Source organism: Dromaius novaehollandiae, chromosome Z, assembly GCF_036370855.1.
Source record: "Dromaius novaehollandiae isolate bDroNov1 chromosome Z, bDroNov1.hap1, whole genome shotgun sequence".
In the NCBI taxonomy this organism is placed as follows: Eukaryota; Metazoa; Chordata; class Aves; order Casuariiformes; family Dromaiidae; genus Dromaius; species Dromaius novaehollandiae.
In genome coordinates, this window is record NC_088132.1 from 44,258,636 (window position 1) to 44,273,518 (window position 14,883).

The 14,883-nt window shown below is 34.9% G+C and overlaps 1 protein-coding gene across 2 annotated transcripts in view; it reads left to right on the forward strand.

The window, feature by feature from the left end:
• Positions 1-14,883, forward strand: part of LOC112995245 (F-box/LRR-repeat protein 17-like) — a 303,486-nt gene that overhangs the window by 16,885 nt on the left and 271,718 nt on the right. For both annotated transcript variants that reach the window (XM_064502865.1, XM_064502864.1), the window contains exon 4: positions 563-694. In XM_064502865.1, coding sequence (XP_064358935.1) covers positions 563-694 — 132 coding nt within the window. The remainder of the gene's footprint in view (positions 1-562; positions 695-14,883) is intronic.

The window sequence follows — 14,883 nt, forward strand, 5'->3', positions numbered from 1 at the left end:
ATGAAATCTCCGGTTTCACATGCTGCAGTTTACCTCTGGCTGTTTGTCAAGTTTTCATGTGCTTAGTTTCTATTTGGAACCTATGTTAAAGTTAACCCGATTTGCATTATGGAAGCAGAAAGTGATTGAGACCGTTATTTGTTAGGCATACAAAAAGGTTTCATCAACTGTATCTCTGTTACCTCAAAAGAACATAATTAAATTACAGTTTTGTCCTAAATGTTAAATCAAATATGCTGTCACCATCTAGCATGCAGGTGTTGTTAGCTACTTATATATGCCCTATAAACAAATTGGTTCTTAAGCTTCTCTCTTAGCTTCTTTTTGGTGACTGTAGTTAGCAACTTCATTTTACCATGCTCGTAATTATAGTTTTTCTTGCTTGTATATAGTACTGGTACAACCTGCAAACAAAGATGCTTTTTAAAGGAGAAGAAAATGCTGAAATCTTAACTCCCCAAATATATTGTTCAGTCAAATCCTGTTGGGCATGTGTATGTGGTGTGTGTTTGTTTTTTTTAAATTTTATCTGCTTAATCTGCTTTGATTTCATTGATTGCAGCTGGGTTCAAAGTGCAGAGAATTGAAAGACATTCATTTTGGGCAATGTTACAAGATCTCAGATGAAGGAATGATCATTATAGCTAAAGGCTGTCTGAAGTTACAAAGAATATACATGCAAGAAAACAAATTAGTAAGTTACAGTTTTTTTTCTTCCTTAACAGCATTTTCATTGTCAAAACTTTCTCTTGTTCTTTGTCTATTTAAAATTTTCTTCTAAATGGCTTCTTCTTTGATGGCAAATTGCTTAACGTTTTCTAGGTATAAGAATTCAGGTTCTGCAGAGATAGCTCAGAAGTGGACTCAACATATGTCAAACTAATGCTACTCCGGATGCATTTTAACTTATGCTTTTTGACACAATATTCTAGAAGTAGTTTGGGAGATGTCTAATCTATGTAGGAGAAGGCAAAGTCCATGCAAAATGTGTATATATATTCTGTTTATACCAATATGTTTTTCTACAGTAAAAAGTGTTAAACGTTTAAGTTAAAGATTTTTGGAGGCAAAGTTCTTGACTACAAATAAAATATTCTGATAATCTTTTCTTGAAATACCTTGCTTTCTCATCAGGATGTAGTACAGCAGTGTGCTAATGCTGATAGAAAAAAGATATTTTTTTGAATAGTAATAGAAGTCTCTTGTGTCCTAATTATTATACGCAGTCTCAGAAGTGACAGGTTCTAAGGTTCAAAGCCAGTATCTACTAAATAGTATGCTACAGCGTGTGTGTTAAACTTTCTTTTCTACTTACAAGCACAGAAAATAAAAAGTTTACTTGCAGTTTAGTTCTTATCTTTCAGCTCATGTCAGGGTTGTGACCTCTACTTTGAAAACTGCTGACCTAGAATAAATAAATTGCGTTTGTAACAAAACAGCATACTGTGTAGTCTGAGCCATTTGATATTTAGCTTCAAATAGAGAAATAGATATTAATGCAGAAGAGAGTTCATTTAACCTTCCCCTTCCTCCACAACCCCCTTTTTTGGCTTTAATCAGAACTCTAAGAATTCAAGAAACAGGAGATAATGGCCAAAGTGAAGATCTCAAAGTAGTTCAAAGACAAAGAGTGTAGGGTGTGTGGTTTTTTTTTTTTTTTTTTTTTTTTTTTTTTTTAATGGTAGCAAGATGGAATCTTGAGTACCATAAAAATAAATCCTTGTAATATCTATCTACATACCTGAAAATCTCTCAAATAAAAAAAGAGAGCTGAATGTTTTTAGAAGCCTGCAAAAAAAATAAATACTGTAAAAATTAGCTGGGGAAAGATGGGGAAATCTGTAGTGTTAGTTGTGTTGTAATAAGAGGAAAAAATTGTTGTGCGTGTTCAAGGGCTGCATAATTATACATGAAAGGTTGTGCAATTGTTGTGCATGAAGACTGTGTGTGTATGTATATATAAATATACACTCGTATGTGTATATATAAAAATGACTACGTAAGTGCATGATTGCTGTAAAATGTGTGGGCAAGGTGGTAAATTGACCTTCCTTATTATGCAGGTCTTGTAGTTGTTGCTATTAATGAAGTTTGTAATCTCTCTTTATAGTCTGAATTCTAACCTAACTAGTTGATATCCCAATTACTAACATTCAGAAATCCTGTGGCTTTACTATCTGAAAAGCAATTGAAGTTAACAGTTGAAATGAGACATAGCAAATACCTTCGTGATTTTAAGACAGCCCAGGAAATATGTTCTTCACCTGCATGCTTTCTTTGTTCACTTTCATCATTGGAGATATAATACTGACTTTTTAAGTGGAGATAGTTTCATGTTTGAGAGTACACAGTTTTGTTCTATTTCATCATTTTTGAAAGTTTGTCAAGCAGTTTATTTAAATTACCCTTTGCGCAATTTGTTGTGAATGAACTTTTCAGTTTTTTTTTTTAATTTTATTTTTCATTTAATGCTTCTGCCCTACCTTAACGATCAGGAAAAATAAATTTATGGCAACTTTGATTTGACTTCATAAAATCCAAATATAACTACTTAAATCTAGTCTAGAAATGTAAATGTGAAATACATTATAAAGCTGTTAAGCACTCTACAGTGTTGAATATACAGAACAAAGTAGTACTTGCTGATGATTCTGGTAGATGACAGAATTGCCAGCTTTTCTCTTTCCTAGGGATGGGGGATTTTCAAACCTCGTTATCTTGGAAATGTAATCTTGTATGAACCAAGTGAACTTAATATAAGTTTTCAGGCCACTGTAAAATAAGAATTTTTGCCTTCTAAAATAGAATATCAGAATCTGTTAACGCCATGGACTTGGCTTAAAAGAGAGTAGTGGTTGGTGACAAATGCTAATCAATTGTTTGCTGTGTCAAGTTCTGTGAGTTATTTTTGTTTTTAAGACTGCTTTCTGTGATAAAACTACTGTTAGTATTTGCTCTGTCACTTCTTATTTCCTACCGTATTGGTGGAGAAGGGGATTTGGGGAAGCGTATGTATTTGTTTTCAAACATTCAAACATCATTCTCTGAAATAGAAATATTCTGTGTCAAGAAAAGTGCACTTGACATGCATATTGCTTTGTGTAGTTGAAGTTCATGGATTGTCAGTCTGCTCTAGGAAGAAGGTGGGTTTCCTTTCCCCCAACCCTGCTTTTAGATAGCATCTGTATCTTCCTTGTAAATGTTGTAGATGAAGTCTGCAGGGTTTGTCTTTTTCCTCTTTCTCCCATTTTTCCAGAGGTGCTCAAAAATAGCTAAATGTTACAGGCAATTTCTACTAGCTTCAAACTGTAACGCATTATAGATGGTACATGATGGCTGGGTTTGCATGTACACTTGTCTCAGACTAATGGTTTTTATGCATCAAAAATACATTAATACAGAGGCAACCAGCAAGTAAATAATGCCTTTGTGAGTGTTATTTTATAGTGAAATGTGGACCAGTGAATACAGTTCAGTTGCTTCTTCTGTTGCTAAGTAACTCCATTATTAGCCTTCTGTGCAGGAACAGAGAAAGAAGAATTTGTTTTGATGGTTTAATGTGCTCGGCATTTCATAGGAAAGGATCTATTTTTTCCCTTACTTAGAAATGCTGATTATTTAATAGTAATAAGTGGAAATTACCAATAGAGGTGGAAAGGATACATGAGAACAAGTTAAGCTAACATTGTGAGGCTAATTTAACAACACAAGGTGGTTGTGTTCATAACTGTTTAGACTTTATTTAAATTTCTGTAAAATGGTTACCTCTTTTTCTCTGTCTTTTGAACAGGCGAGTAACTATATCCTTTCTCTAGCATCCTGTCCAAGTTGAGAATCGAAAATAAATAAATTCACAGGCATTTGGAGGGGTACTAGCTCACTGAGTTGTCCTTCCTTATCTGCTCTGAAGCAATGTGGTATATTCTAACCATCTCACAGGTATTCAGTGTAAATGGAAGAACAGACTATAGAACTGTCCAGATGAAACCAGGAAATTTCCTAGCTTCTTGCTTTAGATTAGCTGGACTTCTCATGTTTGTATTGGTTTGGCTGGAATTGAATTCTATGAGACCAAATTTCACATTTGCCTTATGTGAATGATTAATATATGAAATTGGTAGAAGATGAATTGGCTAATACCATTGTTAACTTCTTTCCATCTTCCACAAATCTCTCTTTTACCCCTCCAACTCAAAGAAAGTACCGAATTTCAGTAGAAAAATCAAAGAACTGCTCCATGTGAACATGCAGTGCTTGGACTGAGAAATGGAATGGGGCTGCACTTTACCTGAATTGTCAAAGAAAAGAAATGCTCTTTCATTGCAGGCTTCCCCAGGAGAATGGAACTCTGAAAGGTGTTAAAGGTTTTGTGACTTCTTTGTAAGGGAATGCAGAGCAAGTAGTGAGTGCAGTGCACCCAAAGGGAAGGTTTGCCCACAAAAGCAGTTTTGCATAAGTGGTATGTAAACTCTCCATTTCCTGTTACTATGATTAGAGCAGATCTGGTTTGGGGGGCTTCATTTTAGAGCTAGGAAAACTTTAGACCTTCCCTACCCCTCCATCCCCCAAGCTTTTCTTTACCTAGTGGCTTAATGGCCAAAATTATAAAACAATTTTTGCTGAAAAGTAGTAGGCTTCCACCTCCCTAGTATCTGTTCTGGGATGGGTTTTTGTTTGTTTGTTTTTTTGTTTATGCTGAAATAGATATGGATTAGGAGGAAGGAATCCCCTAAAGATGGAGGGAGATGGAGTTCGGATTTTAAATGTTGCAACAGGATGACGGCATTCCTACCTCTGATCCTCCCCTACCCCCCCACCCTTTCTTTTATAGACAGTTATGGTCTAACTTAACCCCATTTCTTGTTCCTTGTTTGTCTCCTGGCTTTGTCCAGGAATAGTGTCTACTGTGGGTGGAGAACAGGTTGCATTTCAAGATGACCGCATTTTTGACTTGTCTGTATCTTTGATCTTTTTTTTTCCTTTATGTACGAGGACTTTTATAGTAAATATTTTAAAGATAATTATTTAATGCTGTCTGTAAAGATGAGTACTGTTAGTGTTCTGCCCCTCTTTTCTTTGCAGTTTGTAGTGATTAACAGAGTAGAATTTTGGGTTAGTATTTGAATTAAGCTGTAATACAAGATATATGAAAAATGCCACCTTTTTCTACCTTCAGTACAAAAGAATCAAGACCAAAATTCTTGTTTGAGTTTATTTTGTGTCAAAGGAGACACTTATCTATTTAAAGCATTGATTGGAATCAGCATAGTGTCAAAATCTAAAGGACAAAACTAACTTATTTTTCTAGTTTTTTGAATCACCCCAGTGCAGTGTAATCTCACTTACTCACTCATATGTGTATCTCTGAGATATATTTTTCCTTCTGTTTCCGAGTTTGCAAAGCAAGGTTCACCTTCCCACCCCCTTCTTGCACATCAGATATAAAATACACCCTTCAGCAGTTTGCCCGGAGGCTTTTGTACATTAGAACAGGGCATACGTGTGGAGAGGAGAGAGAACCTGAGTTTAGTCCAAGCAAACTGTTTGAGGGGAAAAGTCAGTATTCTAAGCCATATAAACTGTGCATCATTTGATGTTGCAAACTACTAAAGCTTAGAGTATATAGAATTAACTAAGCTTCCTGTTGGCAGCAAGTGAATGAAAAAGACTTTGGGAAAAGTATTCCTAAAGAGTGTGCCCCTCTCCTTCCCTCCCATTCCATATACTATTGCAATTTTTGCATATAATTTCTGAAACTTCAAGTAGAAGATTCTTAAAGCAAAGGAATTCTTTTTCCATGTTCATTGTAAATATTTTTCCAAAATTCTTTAATTTGTTTATTAGATTGTTTTGAGGTAGCAGAGAACTGTAGTATCAGTTATCCCCTTCAGTTATTTTGTTTATTGAAAAGTTGTGTTCTCCAGAAGTGTTGCTGCTTTTCTTTGTAGACACGGAAGACATATGACTGTTTACTTGTTAAAAGATATGCAAACAGCTTGAAGATGACAACATTACTGAAATTGATCTCTCTACTGTGTATCATCTCTTTGGACAATGATACTTCATCTTCTGTTAGGGATTATATTAGAGCTTTCTGTTTCACAGAATTGTCTTGGAAATGTGTTGCAGATAACATTGGTTAGTAGACTTCAGTAATAATGAAAAAGTCCCTCTTGTATTTTAATTTGGCAAGCATGATACTTAAGTACTAAAAAAACCTACTAATGTACTGTAAAAATAATGTTCAGTGCTTTAAAGATGGGACTGTATTGAATTACTGTACTAAAACTTAACTGAGATGTGGAAAAATACGCTTTCATGGGAAATCTGAGACATCTGTTCGGTGTTAAAAGCAGTCTGTTGGAAAGTTAGTCTTTCAGGAAGCTTCTCTCCTCTGAAATGTTCAGTTTGTTCACTTTTGCAGCACAATAAAGTTGTTTAGGTATTCCTTCAGGAAACTGAACTAATACTGCCTTCTTTCTAACAATTTGATCTTGTTTTTGTTCACAACTGTTTTTACATTTTTAATCAGCTCAGCAGTTTCTCTTTCGGTAACACTGTTCTGAAGGTGCAACATTCTTGCTGAGTTTCTTTAAAAAAAAAAAAAAGTCAAGATATGTGCCTATGCATAAATATCTATTTTCTGAAATAAATATTTTGCTGAAACCTATGTAGGCATCAGACTTTTATTTTCAGTAAAAGGTTTCTGTAAAGAATTTAGTAATAAATACATTACTTCATATTCACCTTTAGGTGGCGGTGTTGACTTTGTAGTTGGTGGTAACAGGTCTTTGGGTGCTTGGTATAATGAATTGCTAGTACACAGCAGATAACTCCTGCATATTATACTGGTACTATATACCCTGTTTTCTCTTCCATTCAACTGGCCGGATCACTATCGAAGTACTTCTTAAATGCCTTCAGGATGTTAGCAACTGGTGTATAATAAAGCTCATTCAACTAAATAGTATTTGACTCTTAGAATGTAGTTATGTATATTCTTACTGAAGTATTTGAAGAGGCTTGCTTTGTGTAGCTCATTAATATAAGTAAAGAGGAAGAAGACAACTGAGAGTTTTATGTTCTTTTAAAGTAGGATGAGCTCTAAGCATATATGATGGAAATGAATATATGTGCTACATATACTGAGTATAAAGTTAAATGAGTTGAAATGAACCACTACCTGGGATCCTGAGCAATATATTGGAGGAAACTAACTATTATTCCTTGATTTGCTTTTTACCTAATCCCAGATAAGATCTTCAGCAGTGACAATGCAGTTTTGAATTTGTGGTTCCTTAAAGGCCAAGAATGCATTTTCTGGGGATGTATATTTAGGAACGTAACCTAGGAGACTTCTGGCTGAGTACTGCCAAGAATATTTTTAGAAAGTAACCCGTGTTTAGAAACTTAATTTTGCTTTTGAAAATTAAGACTACTGAAGCAAACTAATTATGTGCACTCTTACCTGATAGTGTAGATTTTTATGTACTGCAATTGTATGTTTCTTAATAGTATAAAACAATTATCTCAAGTGTTCCAGTTATTTTTCAGGGGCATGTCCCAGAGACTTAAACTAACTCTGTTTAAGCCCTTGCTATTAGGTGAATTAGGAGCCTGTTAAAAAGTAATACTTCTTGGCTTAATGCTTAATACTAACTTCTGGGTTTAAAAGCAGTATCTGCTCACAAGTTTTATTGAAAGTATTTTTTCATGTTGTGTTGTTTGAAAGACACCTTATCTCTGCAGGAGGAAGGTTTACTTTCCATTGCACCACTAAAAAGTTTCTACTCAAGAATTGCTGAGTTTTTGTTATTTTGTGTGTGTGCATGGGGGGGGGATAGTTTCTTAATGTTCTTTAATGCTTTGATCCATAGTATGATTTGTTTTCCCTCTTTCTCCCCGCAAATCTGAAGTCTCTAATAGGCAAACTTTGTATTTAAACAGGTGAAAGACATTTTTATTTTAAGATGAATTCAGTATTTGTGAACTCTTCAGACTGACAGCACTGGAAACTGAAGTCCTCTTTTTGTCCACTAAACAGGTGCAGCGTGAGTAGCAGCAGTACAAGCTTCACTGCACTGCCCCACCAAAGTGCTGCAAACCCTGACCTAGAGAGAGACCTCTAGCAAGGGTTAAGAGGCTTGTTCAGTCTCCATGCTCACTCACTCATTACTGTGGCTGCCAGCGGGAGTACCCATTTGTGATAGTGGATAGATATCCACAATACAAAAGCACCAGGAACTGGACTGAAAGCACCAATTCATTTCACTTAAAAACTACTGAGCATCTGTCAAATGATGTAACTTCAGTTACCACAGACCTGGGCCACTGGTAGCAGTGAATGGTTCCATGTCCCATTGCCAATCCCCGAGTTTAGTCTTTTTATACGTTCTAGTGTAGCTTCTTTATGCTATGCAGAAACAAAGCGTATGTACAGACTGTAATTTTCTTCTAAAGTTAGTTGTATAGATCACCTTCAAATGCCTGACTGTGTGTGTAAGTACTATGGCTTAATAATAAGAATAATAAGGTCACCTGTATGATTTCACTACTCTGTACTTTTTTTTTTTTTTTTTTTGTAAACAGGTACTGCATTTTTTGAGCTCTTTAAACAACTGTTGGCTACTACGAGCTGGCTTTTGTCATGTACTTTTTCTTTAAGCAACTAAGAATAGGATTTGTAATATGTATTGTTGCATTAATTATGTTTTTAGAGTTCTTGTTAGGTAGTTATGTTGTAGATTAATTGTCCTACCTAATTTACAGTTGTAAAACTTCAATTTTATATAAAATTAGGTCATTATATCACTGCTAATTTTTTAGGTTAATTTATGGCACCACTTGCAACAGATATTTCATATATGCATAAAAATGTTCAATATATACCTTGTAAATTAATATAATCACAAAGTAAATTGTGGTATGGAATAAAATGGGAATTAAGAAGAAGTTGATCCAAAACTTGTTTCTACTTCTTGGTCAACATTTAAGTATGATAAGAGATGATGATTCATATGATACTTACAGATAATAGATTTTGCATATGGTTTCAGAGAAGGTTAAATACATTTTTTTATGCATTTAGGTAATATCTGCTAATGTCTGCACATGGATGACAGGCATGTTAATAAACTTATACATCAAATTTACAATGTATTGTAATCAATAGTCTCAGTACTTAAGTTCGAAGTACTAAAAATCCAGATGTAATGGATGGAGGTAATGTGGGGGTGGTGGGAAGGCAAATTACAGCATGGTGCAAATTTTAAGTACAAGTTGTGTTACGCTCTCTGTTATAGTTATTGAGGGCCATTGTATAATATAACTTAAATGTATACCAAAGGCAATGGCACTACAGAAACAAGTCTTGTTTATAGGGTATTTCTGGATCATGCAATGTTTTCTTTTTATTAAGCACTCTGGACTGCAAATGCAAAGTTAAAATGGAATTAGTGATCAGCTCAGAAGACAACTGTACCATTTCTTTACTGTTGTGGTATTTGGTTTGATTTGACCTGCTAGCATTTTATGTATAAAGAATGAATGCAAGTAAAATCAAATTAATCGAAAGTTGCAATAACACATTGACTTCAAAAAGGGCTTTACTGAAGTTATAAAACCTTTGTTATAAAATGTAACTGCTTTACTGAAAAGGATGTATGCAGTCAAATTATTTTTTCCTGGCTTCCTGTAAATAAATTTTACACCAATTTATGCCTCAATCTGCTTACTAAAATGATTAGTTGTTATTGAACTAACCAAAAAGTTTAATTTTGTTTATGTAGGGTAGATTTATATACCATGTAATGGGCATAATAAATCTTGAATTAAACTAGAGTGTAGGCACTTATATTTTTGTTGAATTACTTAAGCTTTTAATCTGATTAAAAGCTTGGTGACCAGGGATTGGTAGCAGGATATGGAGCCTTTTTGATTGCTTGAAATACGTATATTTAATTATTGCTTGGGTCAATGGTAACCACATATCATTACACAGTTCTCTGATCCTAGAATGAAAAAGATTTTTCACAAACCTGGAGTGTGTTTTAATAGAACATATGCTGATAGATATCTTAGTTTAAAATCACCTAAATTGAATTGTAACAAAAAGCTTCCATTTCTGTAGTTTTTGGAGTTTTTTGTTTTGTTTTGTTTTTTAATCTAGCCATATCTTGTGGTAGGAGGGAATGCTGGCAAACTCCAGATGAATCACTTGAAGTTCTTCATTTGTTAAGTCGTCATCTTGACCTATGTTGTTCTTGGTAAAAATCTTCAGCCATTCACTTAAGGATAAGCAATAAATCAAAACTGATAATACTGCTCCTAGTGAGCTGTGATGCTTCTTGCTGAAAGAGATCAGAAGTATGGTGCTGTGAACCAAATCCTTAAAACTGTCAGTATCATCATTTTAAAATGGTGGTAATTTGCATCCATCAAAGATAAAAATAGATACAGATACACTTTTATTTGTATGGGACAAAGACAAGATTATATAAAAATAATGAATGACAGACAAGAATCTTTCTGTTTATATCCTGTTCCAGCAAATTCCAGTGCAACTTTTTATGAAACTACATAAATGAACTTGTCTAACTTCTGAAGCTTGATGCAAACACTTTGCTTCTACAAAGAACTTGACTAAAACCATACACAGCTCAAAGTGCAAGAGATCGATCAAAACTACCACGCAATTAGCTGTAATAGAAGGAAGTTCTACAAAATTCTGCTCCCCCAACCCCTTTATGCTGCTACAGTGACCATTAAAGCAGTATCTGTGGACAAAATAACTTGTGCCCTCTTCTGGGTATCTTGAGATGCTCTTCAGGGTAGCTGTGTTCACCAAAAATGTTGTTGGCACATAGGCTACAGGGCAGATTGAGTGGGCCTGGAGAATGAACTGCTCTAGCTATCCTAAATATCATTCTTTTTCAAGTCAAGATTAAATTGTTTCACTTAAACTTTTTAACCAGAACATCAGTGGTCCAGATGCATATGTTTTTGGATTTATATTTCACTGATGGCTTTTTCCTCCTTTTCACTTTAAACTTTATCATCTATATATGCTTTCCTCACCCTAGAATCTCCTGCCTTGATTACTGTAGCATTTGCTATGGTCTTTCAACTATCACTGTTCTTTCTATTCAGACTGCTAATGCTTAATAAGCTGTACTTCGGGCTTGAGATATAGCTATATAGCTACTTTTTTGCTTGTATCTGATCTCCAACTGCCTGTTCTGGCTTTCACACCTGTGCACAAGTTTGTCCTAATATTTTTTCCTAGATTCCTTAGCTTAAAGTGTTCCTCTCTTCTTCTGTTTTGTATCTCATCTCATCTCATCCCCCCGCCCCAGCCCTGTACTATCAGCCGAATTCTATCTTGCCTGTTCTGCCTGAAAATTTTGAAGACTGCTTTGCTGGTCAAGTCTATAAACACCAACTTGTGTCTGTCTTCCAGTTTCCTTGCTCCACTGCATCCAAACATTTTATGTCTATATAAGGTTTGTACCTTCCTACCTTCCTCTGAAATAATGCAGAAATTACTGTTTTGTGAAAATACAAATTTATTTTAAAACATGCAGTCTTTTTAAGGGTTGGGTTAATAGCATTCACAAGTTAATGTTCCAGACAGGCATATATGTGACTAAGTTGACCATAGCAATAATGTTGTGGGAAAGCTTGTGCTGTTATTCCACCACCTACCTGTTTGGTAAATGTATAAGAATGGAATGAAAATGTTTTCTGCATAAGCTATGACTATATAGATCTTCTTTATCTAAGATAAAAATTCTAGGGAAAAAGATCAAATGTGAATGGAAAGTGTTTCTTTTAGGTTTTTCTTTTTTCCTTCCTGCTTAGGCATAGAGAAAATGTCAGAGAGCTGTATATAAACTAAAATGGACAATAAAGCAATGACATTTTGAAGGGTAAATACAAAGAATGATTGCTACTGCTAATATTCTTATCAAACTAATACTTGAATTTCATAAGACAGTACTGATATTTGGAGAGTTAAGCTATGTGAGAAATAAGAATAGGTTTCTTTTAGGCTTCAGAGTGGTTAATTGAGAATGAAACATGCACACAAATAAATGCTCTAAAATGAATTTGTTTTACTGATAAGGGCTAACCAAAATGCTAGTCAGCTTGTACAGCTCCTTATTCTTACACAGCATACAGCTCTCAAGAGATGAAAGGTGTGAAAATACCTGTTGCCTCACTAGCTAATTGTTTGCCATTTGTGGAAAAAAACACCACAATGTATGGGCAGAGTTCTGCAAAATAGGGTTTGTCTGTCTAGCAGTTTGCTGTCGCAGGGAATCAGTTGCACTGTAGCTTGCCACTTCTTCCCATGCACAGTCTCCAGTGATTTTCTGAGCTTTATGATCTAAACCTGCAGATGAGGGCAAGGGAGGTGGGAAACAAGTTAAAAATGAGTAGTTTTCTATTGGGTTGGTGAGCTAAGCTCACTATGCAGTGAGCTTAAGAAGCTAATAGGTCTGTCAAACAGCAGAGCTAATAAAAGGGCAGGAGCATGTATAAGGGGAAGCAGGTATGTGCAACTGTCAACTGTTTAAAAAATACATATATATTTATACTGTATATATATACAGTTATATATATACTGTTTCATTAAACAATACCGTGAATTCTGAGAACTTTCCCCTTACTGAAAAATAATAGTAGGTTTCCCACAAAGTAGCTTCCTTCCTTTCCACCCCCCACCCCAAAAAAGGGTTTAGTTATTTTTATTAAATGTAAGCAAATGGGATTATTTTGATCTGAGTGAGGATGCAATGACAGCTCTGCATTTCCAACAGACTTCCTCTGACTGCTGCCAGTAATTGTACTAGCATTTTTACAGCAATGATTGCGTAGGCAACCAGTTTGCTTGCTGCTGTTGAAGGGGTAGTGCTGGCTCTGCTATTGTCTGTGCTCTTCTCCCTTATAAACAACGTCACGTGCCCAAAGAAGGGTTTGTTTCTAGGCCTTGTGTGTTCAGAGTTGTTACTTACACTTTTGATGCTCCTTACTCCATTCTTTTGCACCAGGGAGAGAGTTAGCCTCAGTGTATTCATTTAAAAAGGTGTTCACTTTGCACAAAAAAAAAATTCTTTGCTTCCAGCTTGTTACGTAAGAATGGCACAGATGCAGCGGAGCATATTTTGCAAACTGGTTCATGTTTGGAAACTGCTCTTAAAGCACCTATATTTTTGTAATCTTTAAAGTTGTCCAATACTTTGTAATGCTTTGGCTTAATAAATGCACAGAAAGAAAACTAAAGTTTTGGGGTGTATTGAAGTTGTCTGAATTGTGTGCGTGTGGGGAAATGCTCCTTAGCATTACTTTTGATAGCTGTTAGTGTTGTGCAGCCTTTTTGAAAATACTAAGGACTACTTAAGTATATTGTGAATATGTTTCGTATATCATAAGACATTTGTTGTTACGTTTTGTTACTTGAATTGGATGCATTTTAATACATACTGCTTAAAATTCTATGTTTAAAATGACAGTATAATTCTTATTTCATGAAAGTGCGGGGAATTTCTAGAATGAAGTGGTGTTTGAGAATTTCTGTATTGTTAGGCATTTCTAGGAAAATCTTAAAATCTTATACTTTATATTTTATAGATTTCAGAACAGCTGTATGTAGTACCATTTTTCTCCATTTTAAGTACTGTCTGTTGCCTGTGAGAACTTCTTAAAACTTTCTTCACTTAGAAGCTGTTATTGGGGTTAGTGTCCCCCCTTTTTTTTTTTTTACATCTTTTAGAGCTGTAGAGCTGAGAAGTACTGTGCTGTTCCTGTTGCGTACAGGTGATATTTTCTTTGGATTTTGAAGTATTTGCAACAAATTTTCAATACCAAATTAGTATTGCAGTGTATTTAATGAGATCAAAAAAGTATGCTGTTGAAATAGAAAAATATTTGTTTTTAGCAATCTGAAATTATATCCTACTCTGTGTTTTAAAAAGTTATGCTGAGAACAAATACTAGGATATAGGTTTGATTGTCTAAACCCTTGTGCAGGTGTAGGCCTGACTTATACTGCTAGTAAATTAAGATGAACAAACTTTCATTATATGTGCAACTTGCAGATGTTCTTTCTCTTTTTTCTTTAATTTTTCTAGTACAGAAGTTTTATTTTGCTTGGGAAAGATGTTGCAGGTATTCTATTATAGAAAAGTTGCTATAGGCAACCTTTTATTTTTATCATTTATTATATTGTCTTTACTCAAATAATGTGGGACTTGCTTATGGAAACAGGTGGTTGATTTTTCTTACTGGAAGAAAAAATAAGAGAAAAAAATCTGGGCAGAGGATTTTAAACTTGAATAATGTTACTTTGATACTTACACTAGTAAGCAAATCGAAAGCAGAGAACATGATGGTGCTTTGGAGGAAATAATTTTTTGTCACAAAGTAACAGGTCTTATGATAAGAGTCATCCTGAGAGGTTTTTACCTTCCCATGTTCCTCATCTCTTGTGTGGGTGGAGTTGTCTGGAAGTTCAAACCTTCTTTGTCTCTGAAGGTAACACTAGTATTTTCATGCAGGCATGACATTTCGAATAAAAAGGCAGTGGCTTACTTCCTGCTTTCATGCAGGTGGCAGATTAGCTGTGTTATGGTGTGTACCTGGTAAAGGACTGGGTAATGTATACTCAGGTAGTTATTTCCCTTAAAGCTTGCTCTCTTTGGACCGAAAAAAATTGTTTAAACAAGGGATTTAATGTGTTGACATGGTGCAAGATACTGTTGCTCTAGTTTCTCTTTCAGTATCTTTTCATTTTCTGCTTTATCATGGAAGTAGCCTTTCACTCAGTGATATCTTGGACTACAGGAACAGGATTGATATATCTGGGAATGTACGTGTCACTTC